This window comes from Cyclopterus lumpus, chromosome 5 (assembly GCF_009769545.1).
Source record: "Cyclopterus lumpus isolate fCycLum1 chromosome 5, fCycLum1.pri, whole genome shotgun sequence".
Lineage (NCBI taxonomy): Eukaryota > Metazoa > Chordata > Actinopteri > Perciformes > Cyclopteridae > Cyclopterus > Cyclopterus lumpus.
In genome coordinates, this window is record NC_046970.1 from 9,304,535 (window position 1) to 9,321,944 (window position 17,410).

General features: G+C 42.0%; 1 protein-coding gene across 1 annotated transcript in view; it reads right to left on the reverse strand.

Annotated features, from left to right (window-relative positions):
* Positions 1 to 17,410, reverse strand: part of nfasca (neurofascin homolog (chicken) a) — an 82,333-nt gene that overhangs the window by 24,145 nt on the left and 40,778 nt on the right. The window contains exons 6-23 of the mRNA XM_034533459.1: positions 17,005 to 17,201; positions 16,493 to 16,615; positions 13,713 to 13,883; positions 9,205 to 9,316; positions 7,994 to 8,178; positions 7,774 to 7,905; positions 7,024 to 7,167; positions 6,332 to 6,443; positions 6,035 to 6,201; positions 4,806 to 4,953; positions 4,183 to 4,307; positions 3,498 to 3,536; positions 2,827 to 2,928; positions 1,996 to 2,193; positions 1,339 to 1,409; positions 837 to 1,059; positions 554 to 669; positions 183 to 393 (exon numbers count right to left, since the gene is read on the reverse strand). Coding sequence (XP_034389350.1) covers positions 183 to 393; positions 554 to 669; positions 837 to 1,059; positions 1,339 to 1,409; positions 1,996 to 2,193; positions 2,827 to 2,928; positions 3,498 to 3,536; positions 4,183 to 4,307; positions 4,806 to 4,953; positions 6,035 to 6,201; positions 6,332 to 6,443; positions 7,024 to 7,167; positions 7,774 to 7,905; positions 7,994 to 8,178; positions 9,205 to 9,316; positions 13,713 to 13,883; positions 16,493 to 16,615; positions 17,005 to 17,201 — 2,576 coding nt within the window. The remainder of the gene's footprint in view (positions 1 to 182; positions 394 to 553; positions 670 to 836; positions 1,060 to 1,338; positions 1,410 to 1,995; positions 2,194 to 2,826; positions 2,929 to 3,497; positions 3,537 to 4,182; positions 4,308 to 4,805; positions 4,954 to 6,034; positions 6,202 to 6,331; positions 6,444 to 7,023; positions 7,168 to 7,773; positions 7,906 to 7,993; positions 8,179 to 9,204; positions 9,317 to 13,712; positions 13,884 to 16,492; positions 16,616 to 17,004; positions 17,202 to 17,410) is intronic.

A 17,410-nucleotide genomic window follows, 5' to 3' on the forward strand; every position in this document is an offset into this window, starting at 1 on the left:
TGTGTTGGGGCCTTGTAGACCAGCTGCTTAACAAAACAAAACGACAAAAACAATAATTGGCACACCTTTTTTATCTGCTGATCCAATCTGTGACTCTGATACTATCTGAACCATGATTTTTGTGAGCCATTGCACCCAGATCTTGGATGTAATATATTAGTTTGCAAGGGCTGTGTCCTCACCTCCCTCCTTGGTGGTGATGTCCACCGTGTTGCTGGGTGGACCCTCAAAGCGGTTGTTGGCCACAACCAGGAACATCTTGTATTTTGAGAAGGGCACCAGGTCGCTGAGGATGCCGGACGGCTCAGCCACGATGCTGTAGAAACCTTTGGTCTTCTTCTCCTTACTGACCACCAGACCCGGAACCAGACTGGACTCTCGCCAGTAGTACAACTGAAAGGCACAAGGGTGAAAAATGTTTAAATGGGAAAGCAGTGCAGAAGTGGGTGAGGAGATTAATTAAACCGGAGAAATAGTCATAAAACTGAGGATCTATTCTCAGACCAACTCTGCAGTTACTTCATTATCATTACAAAAACACAGCCAGTCTCACCCTGTACTCCTTGAACTCTCCCTGCACAGAGCTCAGGTCCACGGGCTTCCAGTGTAAGTTGGCCTTGGTGCTGTCAACCTTTGACACCTGCAGGTCAGTGGGAGCGTCGGTGGGCTCTGAACACACACAAAGAGACAAAGTATGAGTGAATAGTGGGAAAGGTTAAGCTCTGTTTATGCAGGAGGAAGAACAAATTGCTTTCAAATCAAAGTGAAACGATTCACTGATGACATTGGTCTGGTGCTGTCTTTCCCAAACGCATACCCATTGTGTCTCTACTCACTGTCTTCTCCAGAGTATCCAACAACCACATTAGACTCAGGTCCCTGTCCAAACTCATTTCTGGCCTGGACTTTGATCTCGTAAGGCATGTAGGTCTCTGTGTTGTGGATGACATGTTTGGACTCCACCGTGGTCACGTTACTCCACCCTTCTCCCAAATCGTTCCGTCTCCACCACACGCTGTAGTGCAGGTTTGGCCCGTTCCTCTCCAGATTAAGCAGAGGCTGGAGAAAACAAGACAAGAAGCTGACTGTGAAATGCACACTGACTGAAAGTACGATTAAGTTTGGGTTTGTTATAACTTTTAAGACATGAAAAGAACTTAACACCCAACCAATCAGTCAAAACTGCTTTTCATCTCACTTACAAAATACTACTATTGAAACTACTGTCTATAGGCTACTTGGTTGTATTAACAGTTCCATCTACGATTGTGATTGATGTGTTCATTAATTCAACAGGAATCTCACAAGTTGTAATTTCCTGCCTTTAACACTTCTTACCTCCCAGGTGATCTCCATATTGTCCTTCTTGGATCCCCATCCTCGTAGACCTCTGGGGATGGCATCTGGGGCTGGATGTAACATAACGAAATTCACTCAGATTGAACAACATCAACTGCAACTAATCCCGTGTCCTCATGCACCTTGTCTTAACACCACCTGAGAAACCCCAAGCTGACGGGCCAGTTGTCTTTAACTCTGTACTACTTTTACTTTAAAGCAAGGGGCTACAAACTAACCATCCAGACACAATGTTTGTGATAATGTTTAAGGTATGTGGAGATGTGTGCTGCATGATTAGAGCATAAAAATCAGCTTCCATGTTTAATTGGCCCCAGCTAGGAGACAACAACCTGGCCCCCCGATCATTTGAGTCCTCCATGCAGAACAGTTCTAGAACTTCTAATCAAAGATCAAATCTTTTCTTACAAGATGGAGGTAGGTAGTCGTGACCTGAAGGGCTGTCCTTCAGTCAGCAAAATGATAAGTACAAAAAAGGTTTCTTGATGTGACACGTAGCTGTGTCTACGGTGTATAATGTAACATGTAAAGTGTGTTTGAGTATCTTGAAAAGCGCTATTTAAATTAAATGGATTATTATTATTAGTAGTAGTAGTGTATGAACTGCACTCGCTGAATGTGTGTGGTGTTCCTCACCAGCTCCGTTGGACAGGTACCGTGGCGAGGGCCGGCTGGGCTGACTCTGGCCCACTGCGTTGATGGCGATGATCCTGAACTGGTAGTTGGCGTAGGGGGCGAGCTGCAGGATGACAGAGTTGAGGTCTCCTGGGTATGTGGATAGGTTCTGCCACCTGCCCGGCTCCCAGCGGTTCTCCTCGAACTGGACCAAGAATTCTGCACAGATACACAACTGGCATGAGATCAGGCAGTCTCCTTATTGTTAAGGCATTGGAGATCCAGGGGGTTTCAAAGGGTCCTTGAAGGGGTTCAGGAGGTAGGAAGGTTGGAAGCATCTCCTGCAGCTTCATGTATTCATCCTTTTTAGTTTAATGAGCCTGTTACATTCATTTTACAACCGTTCATATTAATACAAATTATAATGATCCTTTTATAAGTAATAGGCCCCTTGTTTCTCAGGTAGATTATAATGATGGCCTATCAAAATCGATCTAATTTCTTCAGTAATGAGTATTTATATTTCTGCATGCCTTCATTATCATTTCTTTGCTGAGCTTGGAGACCTGGGACGAACTTCACCTCCTTTTTATCTCTCCTTTAGCCACACAATCTCCCTACAGGATGCACATTACTGCTCCAGGCGTGTCAGGCCACTATGACACACAATGACAATTTTAGAGAGAAATGTGAAGATGCAAGTGTAATACAACCCTCTTGTTTGTGTGCGTGCGTGCGTGCGTGCGTGCGTGCGTGCGTGCGTGCGTGCGTGCGTGCGTGCGTGCGTGCGTGCGTGCGTGCGTGCGTGCGTGCGTGCGTGCGTGCGTGCGTGCATATAAAGTGTATACTGACCTGTGACTGGGCTCCGGTGGTCGTTTTCGGGGATCCAGGTGAGGCGAACGCTGCGGGCTGTGGGGTCTGACAGATCTAGTTCCACTGGAGCGTCTGGGCGGTCTGCATAGAAACAGGGAATTACTTGACTTTAGATATGGAAAAATAGATACAAACACACAACCATAGACATGCATACTGTACAATCTCATCTATCCTGGTCATCAGTCAGTCAATCTTAATTTAAGATACACTACATTATAACACCTAAAAGCACCTCCAAATCAACTACCAGTTCACTCTTTAGGAAGTTTCAGGAAATGGTTAATACATCGCCCAGTAAAATGAGGACAAATGAGAAAAAATAACTCTACTAATAATAGCTACAAACAAATTAGAATGAGTGGGGATGTGTTTCCAAACTCACTGTGAGATTAAATGACGGGACGTTTTGTGATTCATACATGTCAAAATCCACTCTGTATTAAAAACTCCTCTCACACACACAGATAGACAGAATCATCTTTGGCACATAATGAAATAATATCCATTGTAACAATATTTTAATAAAAATAGTGTCATACAGCAGAGGAACACGTTTAGATGGAGGCAGAGGACAAAAAGTAAACGGAAGAAAAATGAGGACATGAGAGAAAAGAAAAAGAGATAATTCCACCCAAGCCATGTGTTACCTGGCGGCAAGGCACTAGAGGGGTTGAGGGAGGCTTCCTCTGTGGGGCGGGGTCAAGCACCAGGAAGTGGGTATAAAGGTTAGAGTATGCAGGTTAGTCTACCAATCAGTTATCAGCAAGGGAGCACAACAGTTAACAGGTCATTTAGTACACACTGTATTAATATAAGTCAGCTTCACTAAGCTACAGTTGTATGACGCCATATTAGGGTCATTGTTTGTTAAATAAAAGTTAAAGGGGGGAAAGGGGAGGGGGGGGGGGATTCTGAGAGAAAACTCTATTCTGAGAGTGGTACATTTACCAGACAAAACCAGATATTTTCTACGATTAAAGTGACAGAAAGGGAAAAAACATTTCATAGCTCTAAATTGATAACCTAAAAATACTTGCTTTTGTGTCTGTATGTGTTGTAGATGTCCTCAACCCAAATGCATCAGTCATTTTAAGGCTTCGTAATTTAGTTGGTTTCCAAATGGGGAAGTATTCACTTTTACTTTACTACATTCAACTGGCAGCAGTAGTTAGTAGTTTCTTTACAGAAAATGCTTTTACATGCAAAATACATAAACCGATACTGTGTCATAGATTATCTAGAACAAGTACTGTGGTTTATATGGGCTCAGAGAATATCTTGTTTTTTTAAAATAAACCTCCTTTTGCCATTTGCTCCAGCACCGTTCTGTACCTAACACCGTGAGGCGGGCTGAGGCTGAGTCCTGGTCTATCTCAGATTTAACAGTGCAGGTGTAGGTTCCCTCGTCCCCCTCGTTCACATTGGTGATGAGCAGCGACTCCCCATCTTTCCTCAGCCTGGGAGACAAACACAGAGAAGTGAGAAGAGTTTTTACTTGAGCTAACATCTGCATAAAATCCATCAGACGTCAACTCTAAAATCAAATAACTGACAAAAAAAGTGGTATTTCTTATTGTATGATATGTTTTAGCTCTATTTCCTCTCTAAGACAAGTTATTGGTGTGTGTCATAACTCTGAGAAGTAACCTGCCTCCTACAAAATTACATTCCCACACAACTAAAGATAATGTTCCTTCTCTGCATGTGACATGATCCAGGTTGCATTGAGAGTGACATGAAAAAGATCTTATCTTGTGTTTCACTTAAGACCAATTCCATTGACGTCCATTTATTTTCAGAGGAAATGATAAACAAAGTTGTCATGTAGTTACATGACAGCTTTGCTTGGATTATTTTCTCTCTGTTAAAACACTGACATGGTTCAGTAGTCAGTGTTTTGACTTTACAGGTGCAGGATAGAGGTGAGGTGTTTCAGGGTCAGTGTGTGCTGTTACCTCCAGCCCAGAGAGAGAGGCTTGTCATCCTTGGACCAGGCCACGGTGATGGGCAGGCTGGGATCAGACTTCACCTTACAGTCGAAGTGAGCCAGGGAGCCCCTGACGGCCGACCGGTGCTCCGGGACTCGAACAATACGAGTCGGCTCTGAGTGGGAATGAGGTTAAAGGGGAGCGTATACACACACGCACATTCTACGTTAACTCGGACATTCAGATGCATCCAGGAAAATCAGTGTCCACGCTCCTCCAACTTTATTTGTCTATGGAAGCAAGTGAACAAATCTGCCCCAGGTGAGTTGCATGCCTCCACCAACCAGGTCAGTTTACATCCATGTCTGTCCAAAATGTCGATAGTTAATTTGTGTGGAATTGTCATGATTTGGATATGAATTCTTGCGTTTTTGTTTTGTGACTTTGGACCACCAAATTTCGGATCAGTTCGTTCTTGTGTACAGGTGGATGTTTGTGCCAAATTTAAAGAATTTCCCTACATGTATTCCCAAGATATCGCGTCCACAAGGATGGACTGTTGTGTACGGATGGATGTCGTACACCTCCTGCGACAGATGTCAACGGCGCAGAGACAAAATTACATTCCTACACAACTTCTTTGCATTAGGGAATCTGTTTTGGAGTAAATGTAATGTTATCGGCATTAAAGTCCTGTGCTTTGTACGTACGTCTATTTACCGTCCATCTACTCTATACAACATCTGTGCAGAATAAGAATATCCCACTTCCAGGACGGGGGGAATTGAACATAATCTCGGTCGGCAGATTCTTCTAACACATACTAAACTCACTGATGCTCTCTAAAGATGAGGATCTCTACCATTTGACTTGACAAAGCATACTGAAGAATGAAAAGCTATCAGGCCGCCGAGGCAGATGAATGGATCTGTTTAAATTGTTTCAGTTCAGCTCTACCCTGAATGCTAGGACGGGAATATACTGTATATGCACTGTATATGTTAGTAGACAGAAGTTGAATTAAAGGCACGATGCAACCGTGCAGGCTGTTTGGCACAAGGAAAATAAATTATTTCACATTTCCATACACAGTAGTGACATGCAATGGGAGCCCACTGTTGGAGCTGATTGTCGCACAATGTAGTGATGTGATATGATGTAATAACAACTCAATTTGGAGTTGAAAGATTACTTAAGGTTTCAGCTTTGTTGAGAGTCGAAACAGCACGCCCTGTCAGAAGGATGTAATGACTGACCTTTGACCTCTAGGCGGACCTGGTTCTCTGCCTTGCCCAGCATGCTGTTGGCCACACAGGTGTAGGTGCCCTCGTCCTCTGCTCGGGCCCGTTTGATCTCCAGGGTGCCGTTGATGTAAACGCGGTAATGACCTCCGTCCAGCCCACTGCCCTGTCCGTTCTTAAACCTGCTCGCACAGAAAGCACAGGGAATATGAATGATAAAGTATATCTGTATGAATGTTGTGCTCAAGAATACACAGATGTGGGTTTACAGAGGTTGTTGCTAAAACCAGTATTAGAGCTTTCGATGCTCACCAGCGTAGGTCCGGCAGAGGAGACCCGAAGAAAGGACAGTCTAGGAAGGTGCGGTTGTTCACAATGACTTTGATCAGCTGGTTTTTAGGGCCCAGCATCCTCGGAAGCATGTCTGCAAAGAGAGAGACAGAGGATGACAATGTTCAAATATCCTCTGTGTAAAAGGTTTCGTAGATTAGACTTAATTTGTAATCAATTTCAAAATGATAAATGTCAAATTTTAACTGGTTACAGTTGAATAGCAGTGTATTCACAAACTTTAGGGTAAGTATGTTTGCTTTTTTATCCAGAGTATTTCATAGAAATATTCATTCGTTGTATAAATGCTGACGTCCGATACAGGGATGAGTCCATGTTGTATTTAGCCTAGCTTAGCATAAAATGTAGACTGCTAGATCAATCAAACCCTGATTATACAGAATGTAAAAGTGTCAAGAGACTATATTCTTACTATGAAAATGTGTGTGGAAGACTATCGACTTTTGTTCACTCATTGAAGGAAAACATGCACAAGTTCCGTAGTGGTGAAAATATTCTTAAACCAAACGGCCTTGCATTCATATTTCCACCAATACTTCAGGACTCCACCAACTGGTGCAGAGCGAGTTGAGAGCTCAGGCTTACAGACAGATAGGCGACACACCCGCTGCTCTGTATACATTTCTTAAATCGACCTCCTCTCCGTGTCTTACCGAGGACACTGACGAAGGCGTTGGCCAGCAGGTAGCCGTGCTGGTTGGAGGCGTTGCATTGGTAGACAGCACTGCTTCCCATCTGCACCGAGCGGAAGAGGATGGTATCACCAAGCACCTGTCTGCTGGGGCTGTGGGGAGTGCCTGAAGTCAGGGGAGAGGGAAGAAGATGTTAAGAAACACATACCAATAATGAGAAACATTACAGAATCCATTTTACGCAGATGAGAGAAGACGATATTTGAATTTGAACTGATTTGATTTGAGTGGTTACTTTTGTACTTTTTCATTTACTGAAATCTGGCAACTTAGAACCGTTTGGCCCCGGACAGAGGATGTCGTATATGTACAGATTGTAAAGTCCTCTGAGGCAAATTTGGAATTTTGGGTGATACAAAATAAATTAAATTGTATTTAATTTGATCAGAAGAGAGCTGATTGGATAAGATAGTAAACTGTAATCAGTGTGTAATCAAGCCCCTGTTATAACACAGGCACATGTACTCACAGAGCTTTGCAACAGCAACTCTAACTTAGAGAATTGCCATCTTCTGAAAAACTGTGGCACAATTTGCAACCTTCAGTTTTATTATATTTTGTAATCAAATGTGCTAATGTTTAAGCCTAATAACCACAATATTAACTAAATATGTAATAACTATATATATTTAACACAAAAAAGAAAGAAAGATAAAAAGGTAGTGAAGATAAAATGAAAGAAAGATAGACAGATAGATAGAAAGAATGTACTCTCTATAGGCTGTCCGTTGATCAGCCACTCGATGATCGGTTTGGGGTTGCCGTTGGCCCGACACACCAGCCGGCCGTTCTCCTCCGGAGCGAGCACCAGGTTGGAGGGTTTGTCGAGCCAATAAGGAGCCGCTGTGGAACGTAGGGAGTCAGATGAGCACGGTGGACTCAAACACAAACACACATTTGTAGAAACACTTAACCAGTGTAACCTCCTCACCTTTGACCTGGACAAAGATGGAGTGGCGTATGCTGCCTAAATGGTTGTTGGCCATGCAAACGTACTCCCCAGCATCCTCCTCTGACACGTTGATGATCTTCAGGGTCTTGTTGTAGTTGTCAAACTTCACCTTTCTGCCTGGCAGGTCCCCACCCTTCTTAAACCACTTGATGGTGGGTGTCGGACTGTAGGGGACAAAGAGGAGAAACAAATCCTCACCATCACTTATTGGCAAAAAAGTTGGTCTCGAATTATTGGAATCAAGGAATATCAGGTGAGCATACTATCAGACCTCTTAAGTCCAACCACTGAGTAGACTGCAGAGGACCCAAAGCAACTCAATATTTAGAGACCAGTTGCACCATTGTGGTTCTATGATCGAGGGTCACTGGTGCTTTTCTGGAAATAGAAATTCAACATCCAAGCTCTAAAATGATTCTCCCTGTCATATGTCACAGAGGGACATGGACTTGAATCATTTCATTATTCTTCTATCTCAAATGTAAATAAAGATCTGGTGTCTGAATTATGCTGTTGCTATCTCTGATAAATAGAAAACCACTTGTAAAACAGCTAATTCATAACTTTTAAAGGATAGTTTGTGTAGCAGGAGGCAAACTCCGGGTCTGAAAAGTGTCTTAAAGCTGCATTCTCTCTAATGTCCAGCAGGGGGGTAACTCCTCTGGTTATATAGAAGTCTATGAGAAAATGACTTTACTTCTCTTTTGATTCATTCCCTCAGTAAACATTGTAAAGATGAGTTCATAGTCTCAATCTCTAGTTCCAAGCCTTCTTCAGTACAGCATGATGTTAATTTAGTAAATAATGGTCCATTTAGAGTAAAAACCATAAAGCAGAGTATGCTTTAGGCCCGTGCTACCTTATGATTGACAGGTCGCTACCTCAGTGTCTGGGAGACGTCCGTGTGCTCATCTTAGAACTTTCCCCCTTTCTCAGTGTGTTTTCATTGCAACATATTGTTCGGCCAAAAATTTCTTCAGCGTTCGATTGTACTTCTGGTTGAAAAAAACCAAGATAGCAACGGCCGTAGTCCACAAACCAATGGGTAATGTCACAGGGGCCTCATCAACTTCTTATAGTCTGTGGTATGCACTACTCACTACAAATAATTCAAAATAACTTAATTTTATCTGTGTGTGTGTGTGTGTGTGTGTGTGTGTGTGTGTGTGTGTGTGTGTGTATGTGCTCACAGTCCAGCAGCGATACACTCCAGCAGCAGTTGCTCGTCCCGTAGCACCATCTTGGAGCTCTCGGTCCCCGAGGGAGAGAGGAAGGTTGGCGTGGACTCGGCTACTTTGCGGCCTGCGGAAGAGGAACAGGGGTTAACAAACGCACAAACAAACACACACACAGAAACACACTGCAGTTTATCTTTGTACCAGGAGCTGAACATCCTGTTTGAATCTAACACTATTAGTCTGATCGTTTCCTTGTGGCTGAGCTCCATCTCTGCCAGGCTTCGGCTCTCCCTGCAATCTGTTGTGAGGCTGAGGCGGCCTGTTAAGGGGTTTAACACCCTCTGGCTTCTCTCAGAGGAAGACATTAGGAGATGCAGAAACAACAACGGACTCATTGATCTTGCTTTACGTTTGCCAAGGGAACAGAGATGGCAAAGATTGGCATTAAATGCTTAAATAGAGCAGCTGATAAACGTTCTACTGCTGTGAGGTGATTACTTCAATTGAAGCGTATTAAAGTCATGTCATCGATGGCGACATTTGTTGAACCTTCCATCAGGGCTTGGCTAAAGTAAGGAGCAGCATTGGAACTAGAGCCTTAGGACAGAATCCTTGGTGTTGTTTGGATTTGGCTTTTAGGTTGTGAGGCATTCATGAATGAAACAGTCAGTTCAGCTTAGCAGTCTGGGACATGAGCAAACTGCTAAGTGCTGTCTTTGTTTGTATACTTCAACAACCAAATCCATGTGGCACTTTAACCAGGCATATAGTTTAGACTTTAGAGTGAACTCACCTTTCACATGAACTACACTGGTGACAAAACTAAGTGTGTCAAATATGTCCCCTATCTTTTGATGTTTATACTCTGCATTCATGTAGGCTTACCTTACAAGGATACCACACATTTACTTTAAGTGTTACAACATACAAGCTGTCCAAAGGGCTTGACATTCAGCTGCTTTCAGATCAAACACTTAAGCCTACACTCTGATTGCTTCAAATAAAGTATCTTCAACTGCTTTAAGTGCTTAATTTTTCACATGGAAACAGTCAATGTCCAGACTTTTTAAACTGCAAACCTTTGATTATCTGCAGCTGTCCTTTTCAGAAAGCCCAACCAGACATTTTAGTCTCATCTCTGTATTATTATTATCTACTGTAGATGTAGTTTATTATTGCTTTGCACATTTGAAGATTTTAAAGTTAATTTTGAATAATGGAATTAAAACGTTAAAGCCTTTCTTTAATTTGGTTACACTTAATATGGAAGTCAAACTGAGAGTGAAATGTCAGAGTTGATGTAGGAAGTGGGTCTGTAAACTGTGAACAGAGAGCTTCGGATATAATTGAACCTTCCACATTAAGCCTGACTATATCATAATTAATGTGCTTGTGTTTATTCCCAAGTGAAAATAGGTTAATTTAGAATTATGAAATCTGTACAGGAATCCGAGTTTAAAAGGGACAAATTTAGATTTGCACTTTGGTTTGGACACATCTGTGAGGATGACATTCAGCATAAACTGACTTTGTAGCATTGGTCATGATGATTGACTGGTAATTATTTGAAACTACACCACATAATGAACCAATTTAAATAAAACTGCTGCTTTTTTAATCTTATTACAGACTGATTTGTCTGCCTCTTTGATCATTACTTAGGCTTTCTAGAGAGCACATTTCCAGTCTCATCCAATCCCAACACAAATGCTGCCAACAGTGTGGACATCAACTCCAGCCAGCAGAGAGCTGCAGCATGCCGAGGAGTGTGTGGGCCGGCGAAGGAGGATCTGCCATGTTAGTGACACTGTGTGGAGAAGAAGAATATCAAGAGGAATGCTACAGAGGTTGGTTAGTGGTAACAAAGTCATCATGTGGACAATCACTACAGTGAGAGCTACGGCAATGCAGTGAGCTACCGGGAGATGTGGGGAACGTGGCTAACTCTGCTGATGTGGCTGGTTTACCAGGATGCACTGCAGTTTTAGACTCAATCCCAATCCCCAAAAAATGTATTAGATTGGTGATGAATTAGCTAACATGTGTGGTAGAGGTCTTGTGGTAGCGTTTTGACAGCTGTTACAGTCCCGTCACTCCCCCACGCTCTCTCAGAAATGTGTCTGAGAGCAGACTTACTTCCATACATATATGACTATTAATGACCACAGCGTGAATCCAGGCTGAATATTCATCATGTGACCTAATCCCTCGCTGTGCTGGATCCTCGTCGGGGTCTTTGGTCCCACTGGGGCCTCGGAGCCGTCGGCTTGGTCTGTCACTGGGAGCATCTTCTCCCCTTCGGGACATATCCCCCCCAATATCAGCCACTGACACATATGTTGCCACTTCGGCTAATCTCTTCCCTCCAGCTATGGGCTCATTCAATAGGTGTATGGCAAAATGAACACACTGTAATACTGTAATTTGTGTGTTAATTAAGGTATGTTTATTCATTACATGTGATCGTTTAACACTGATAGAAAGGTGAAACAGACTAAATGACATGAATACTTATTTCTACTGTGAGTGCATATTATTAGGGTCAGAGAGATGTGGGTATGTCTTTTATTTGAAGTCACATTTATTGGCTCATTCTCCTCGCCGACATTGAATTTGGTTTGATTCTTCATTTAATGAGCAGCTGACTAACACTACACCGATTCAACATGCAGGAGCAATTTTATTCTGCTGCAACATATTGCATTAATTCATCTCTGTCAGTTATATAAGGAGTTTCAGTGGAGAGTTGGCGTGTGCCAAGATCTTCCAAAGGGATTAACATATTTTATTCTCGTGGAAACGAGAATAAAAACCAAACATGTTTGATGTCGAGGACTTTTGAGGCGAAGAAGATACTGCATGTAGACACAAATAGCAGGAGCTTCAATCTAACACATATCTTAAAAACACAGTGTAAACTATGTCTTGTGAGGTCAGACTGTTTACCTCACTAGCTTTTGGTTTAATCACATTATGGGCAATGCTTATATAATAAGATGACTCAACTTCATCTTTAAAGTACTGAAACTAAATTTTAGGACATACAGTAGTTTAAGCACAAATTAAACAATGTTTTCAGAGCCACCATTATGTTTTTCTTGTTTGAAAATCAAAAGTTCCAATGACTGGTAAATGTGTTCAATCTGGTGTCAGTGTTTAGCGCTGTCTCTTAAAAATCACATTCCCATACAACAAAACTGCATTCTAAATTATGTATAAAGGGAAAGTTTTAACAGGTGCTAAAAGAAGTTTATATGTTTAAGTTTTTTTTTTACATCTCACAAATACGTTTCTAATCAGTCCGAAAAGGGTCAAACAAACACAGGACTTTCAACCAGGAGGCCGCTGTAAGTGTCCCGAATAAGTGAAAGTCACTGTTAAATTACTTTAATTTCAGTCTGTAATTTCAATAAGAGTTAATATATAAGTGAATGACAGTAATCTGTTATAGATTAGTGACATTAAAACAAATGCCTCCATATCGCTAAAAATCAACTTTCAGTTGTTAATTTACAATGGAAAAAAGAACAGAAAGAAGCAGTGGCAGACAATATCTCTTAAAAACGGACATCGATAAATCGAGTCAGCCAATTTTTCCAGAATATATTGTAAGTGACTTGATGACTTTTGAGTCGTATGTAAGAAGCAACAATTCAAGAACGTTCTAATATTGTTGCTCACAAGTCTCATAGGTTAGTCTCTTAGGTTTATGTGATCTTTATTATATGTAATAAGGGAAATAGTTGTTTTGATTATTTTTTTAATGATCTAAATGTGGTTGAATTCATGTAGCAAGTTTTCTCTCTGCTAAGGATCCAATGACAAAATATCTAATATCCACAGCATAATAATCAGTTATACCTTATAGAAACACACTGACCCACACTCACTTCTCCATCTGAAGCCACACGGTGAATTCTACACATGTAGAGAGCAGTTAGGAGGTTAAATGTGTGTATAAGGTCAGGCTGAGGTCAGTAATGATTTGCCTTCACTGAGCTAGCAAGGTTAGTGTGCGAGCCGTGTTACTGTCGACTACTGCTGGACAGGAAGTGACTCACCACCGTAGGGGTCAGTGGCATTGTAAGACGTGTCATTATACGGCTCCTCTGAAAACACACACACATACAAACACACACACACTGGCTCATCAGTCCACACACAGGACACACTCACAGAACGGCACACGGTCACATCTGAAGAGAAATATATGTTGCATTATATCAGATAACCCAACATTTCATTGTCTTTTCTTATCTGCAGCAACCTGAAAAATCTCATAAAGGGTTATCATCGAATGCTTCTCTTCTCATGTCATGACATCACCTCTAGATGGGGACATGCCATTGGTCGGATCAGTGTGTGATCAGAACACTCACAGCAGACAGTGAGAGTGAACAGAGAGAATAAATGACAATAACTCAAAGTCAGTATGGGATCTGCAAGTGTAGAGACCAGATCTGTGTGTGTGTGTGTGTGTGTGTGTGTGTGTGTGTGTGTGTGTGTGTTTGTGTACTCACTCGTCAGGACTTTGAGTGTGAAGGGGTTCTTCTGTTGAATGGTGTGTGTGAAGAGGAAGCGAGCATTGCAGCAGTAGTCGGTGTGAGCGTCTTTGATCAAGACGTTGGAGAAGTACAGGTCTCCGTTCAGGCCCATGGACACCCTCTTATCCTGAGGGATCGGAGTCATCGCTGGACAACAGAGGAGGTAATCAGAGGGAGACAGAGAGAGAGAGAGAATGAAACCACATGAACAAGTGGATCTGATAGAATCTTCAGCGTTAGTAGCAGCTTGTAGTCACATGTTAACTAACATTAACGCTTAGGTAAACCCATCATTATTTTGGATTGAATACTTTTTTGTTTGTAATCATATTTGGAAATTAATATTCTTCAATACACATAATATTGTGTAAACAGTCCACCGCCTCTTAAATCTCCCTTTTTTTCCCTTTTTATTTTTAATGATATGGTTAGTGTAATTAATTTGCCAAAACAGTGACAAGAAGCACAATAAACAAAGTTAATGATTTAGATCATTAAAGGAATATGTATATTTATATAATTTATATATACAGAATTCAATTCAATTCAATTCAGTTTATTGTATACAGCCCAATATCACAAATTACAAATTTGCCTCAGAGGGCTTTACAATCTGTACACATACGACATCCCTGACCTCACATCGGCTCAGGAAAAACTCCCCCAAAATAACCTTTCACAGGGAAAAAAGGGAAGAAACCTGTATAGGTCACACTCCAAATTTCAATCTGGGTTCAAGTTTGAAGGAGAGAGGGAAAATGCAGCATATTTTTTGGAGATTGATCTAAGTGATGGACTACAAGTCTGGTATCTCTGCCACTACTACTTTGATTTTGATCAGTCTATTTCAAGTCCCGCAAACGTATAGTAAAAAACTATAGTCGTTTGTCAAGATATCAAATGCAATCATCACCATCTATCTCTCATCTCCAACCTGTAGGTCGCTAAATGTGTATATATTTTCACATACAGTACTGTTCGGGTTAGCTGTGGTAACCCAGCAGATGTGTCATCCTACAGTTGCTACAGGCAAACGTTAACGCTCACCCTACCAACATAAACGTCCAGACAGACCGTCATCCACACTCTAACTGCTCCAGCTGACGTGAGCCGTATGGTCGTCAAGACAATGCCCCGGGACCAATCAGCAGCCGGGCCAGCAGTCCTCATCAAGCGTTGGCTTGTTAAAGTATCTGGGCTGCATGACACGCTGATGAACTGTGGTTTATCTGAGTGTACAGTTAGTGCGTGTGATATATAGGATTTTTATGTGTTGAGTGGTCAACACATAAAAAAGGTCAAAAGATTTCCAGGTATTAGTAATTTCAAGTCATTTCATCAATGTAATGGTTGTTGGAATAGAGTGCTTTTTACAGTGTCTCTGTTTGGCTGTAAAACGGCTTCTGGCTGGACATGGAGGTCTGCACACACACACTCAGCAGTACTGTGGCGTAACCCACTTGGGAGAAGGACAATACAGTGCAAAGAAGAGAGGTGAGGAAAGGATGCCAGACTGGCTCCAGGCTCTAAAGTCTCCCTCCAACTGCTGAAAGAGAGAAACTGAGAGAGAATGAGGGCTAAAAGCCCAAATTAAAGCAGTACGCTCAGAGGTCACTGGAGACACACTACTATGAAAAGAGGGACATCAAGCCTGTCTCTGGATGACCTGATAGACCTCTAGCCTTCCACAATGTAAAGCGACTGAAAACAAAACCGAAATGCAGTTCACAGCACCGAGGATGCTCTTATATGACAATTAACTTTTACTCAGTAAACATGAGAATGATGCAGTCAGCCTTAAAGCTAATTAAGAACAATTTATTTAAACAAAGTTCTATTTGAGGTATATGGAATAGAAAGGTCATAAGTCACCTCCCATTCCCACTTAGTGCAAAAGCCAATATATAGTTGTCACCGTCTGCTTGCACCATTGTAAAACTATTGATAACATGTCAAAGTCTACCATAGAACTGATTAATTTTGTCAGCAAAGGAATGCATTAAGACCGTAGAATAAAAAAAAGGAATAGATTAGACTTTCCCATTTTAACCAACGTATTTCGATGATACTGAACTAAACCGACTTACTCCGAGGTGAGCTTTTGCAGTAACGACTAAAATGAGCAGTAGAGTAGAGGTTACAAAGCACAGGTAACCAGAGTCACAGCGTAGGAAAGCACATTGCTATCACCAGATTTCATTTTCTGAAACCAATGTAGCATTATAGTATGGGTGTAATAGCAAACTAGCTAACGATCGTTAGCTAGCTTTAGCCGAAGAAGGATGTTCTGGAGAAAGATTAATCCACCGAGCCAACTAGTCACCCATCCGTCTCCAGAGCTGCGTCCACTCTCTTCTGTGAAAACGGCTCAAATGATGTGGATTTGGCAACTGTAGTTCAGTGTTAAGCAGGTCCGTCCTTCAATCAGAGGATCACCGGTTCGATCCCCGGCTCCACTAGCCCGTATCGATGTGTCCTTGGGTAAGACTATTAACCCCAAATAGCTCCCGTAGCCGTGCCTACAGTGTATGAATGTGTTGTAAGTCGCGTTGGATAAAAGTGCCAGCTAAATTAAATGCGTGTCGTCACCATAGCAATTAACAATAATCACAATTTTCTTTGTAGTAATGAAATGACCATGGAAAACAGTTCTACTCCTATTCTATTTCCATTATCAGTGACACACAGCTAAAACTCACTACATATAGAGAAAGAGAAATACACTTAGTGTATATTTGTGTGTAATTGTTGCTCACCGCTGTTCATCCAAAAGGTGAACGGAGGAGGCAGGCCTGGTGGGGGGTTGCAGGCTAGCACCAGCGGGGTGCCTTCAGTCACCACTACCGGCTCCAGCACCTCTTTAGGCCACAGAGGAGCCTCTGGAGGACAGGGATGCGGGGATGGGAGTAGAAGAGGGAGGAATGGGGGAGGAAGAAAGAAAGGGATACAGAGATGTGAGAAATGATAAATGACAAGAATTTCAGTCAAACACAGGGTGAAGGAGGAATAATAAGAGTAATGGAAGTCTCTTACGAACTGTTGCTGTTCTTCACAAATGACTGATTGTTTTGTAGGGCATTTTGCTGGTTGTAATTGAAACAAGCATTTAACAATGTATGTAATGTAAGATACCATAATGCTTTCTTTGTAGCCTATGACATGTTAATGAATGCATTATGTCCAATTATTGTGTTATGACGTGTGTGTGTGTGGGGTGTGAGTGTGTGTCTATGCGTGTGCATGTGTGTGTGTTCTTGTTTATTCTTACTGGAGACCCTGAGCAGGATTTTGTTGGACAGAGCCACTCCGAGGTCATTGGTGGCAAAACACTGGTACTCCCCTTCATAGTCCTCTGGTCGTCCTCCACTACGGAAACCGATCTCCAGAGTTCCCGAGCGTTTTCGCATTGTCACCCTGGGATCTTTCCCGATGTTGAAAAACTTCCCGTTTCTTCGCCATGAGAACCTGAGCCAGGAGAAAGCGTTGGTGTTATCACATTGTTGATCCCTGGAAGTGAAGTTTATTCTACTGATGTCCTCTTTATGTGATGCTCATTTTGACTTTGATACTTTCTGGTGACAACCAACTTTTATTACCTTGTCATCAGTCTTTTTTCCCCAAAACTCTTGTAAAGTTATCTAGGCATGAGATACACCCGCTGGGCTACAACCAGC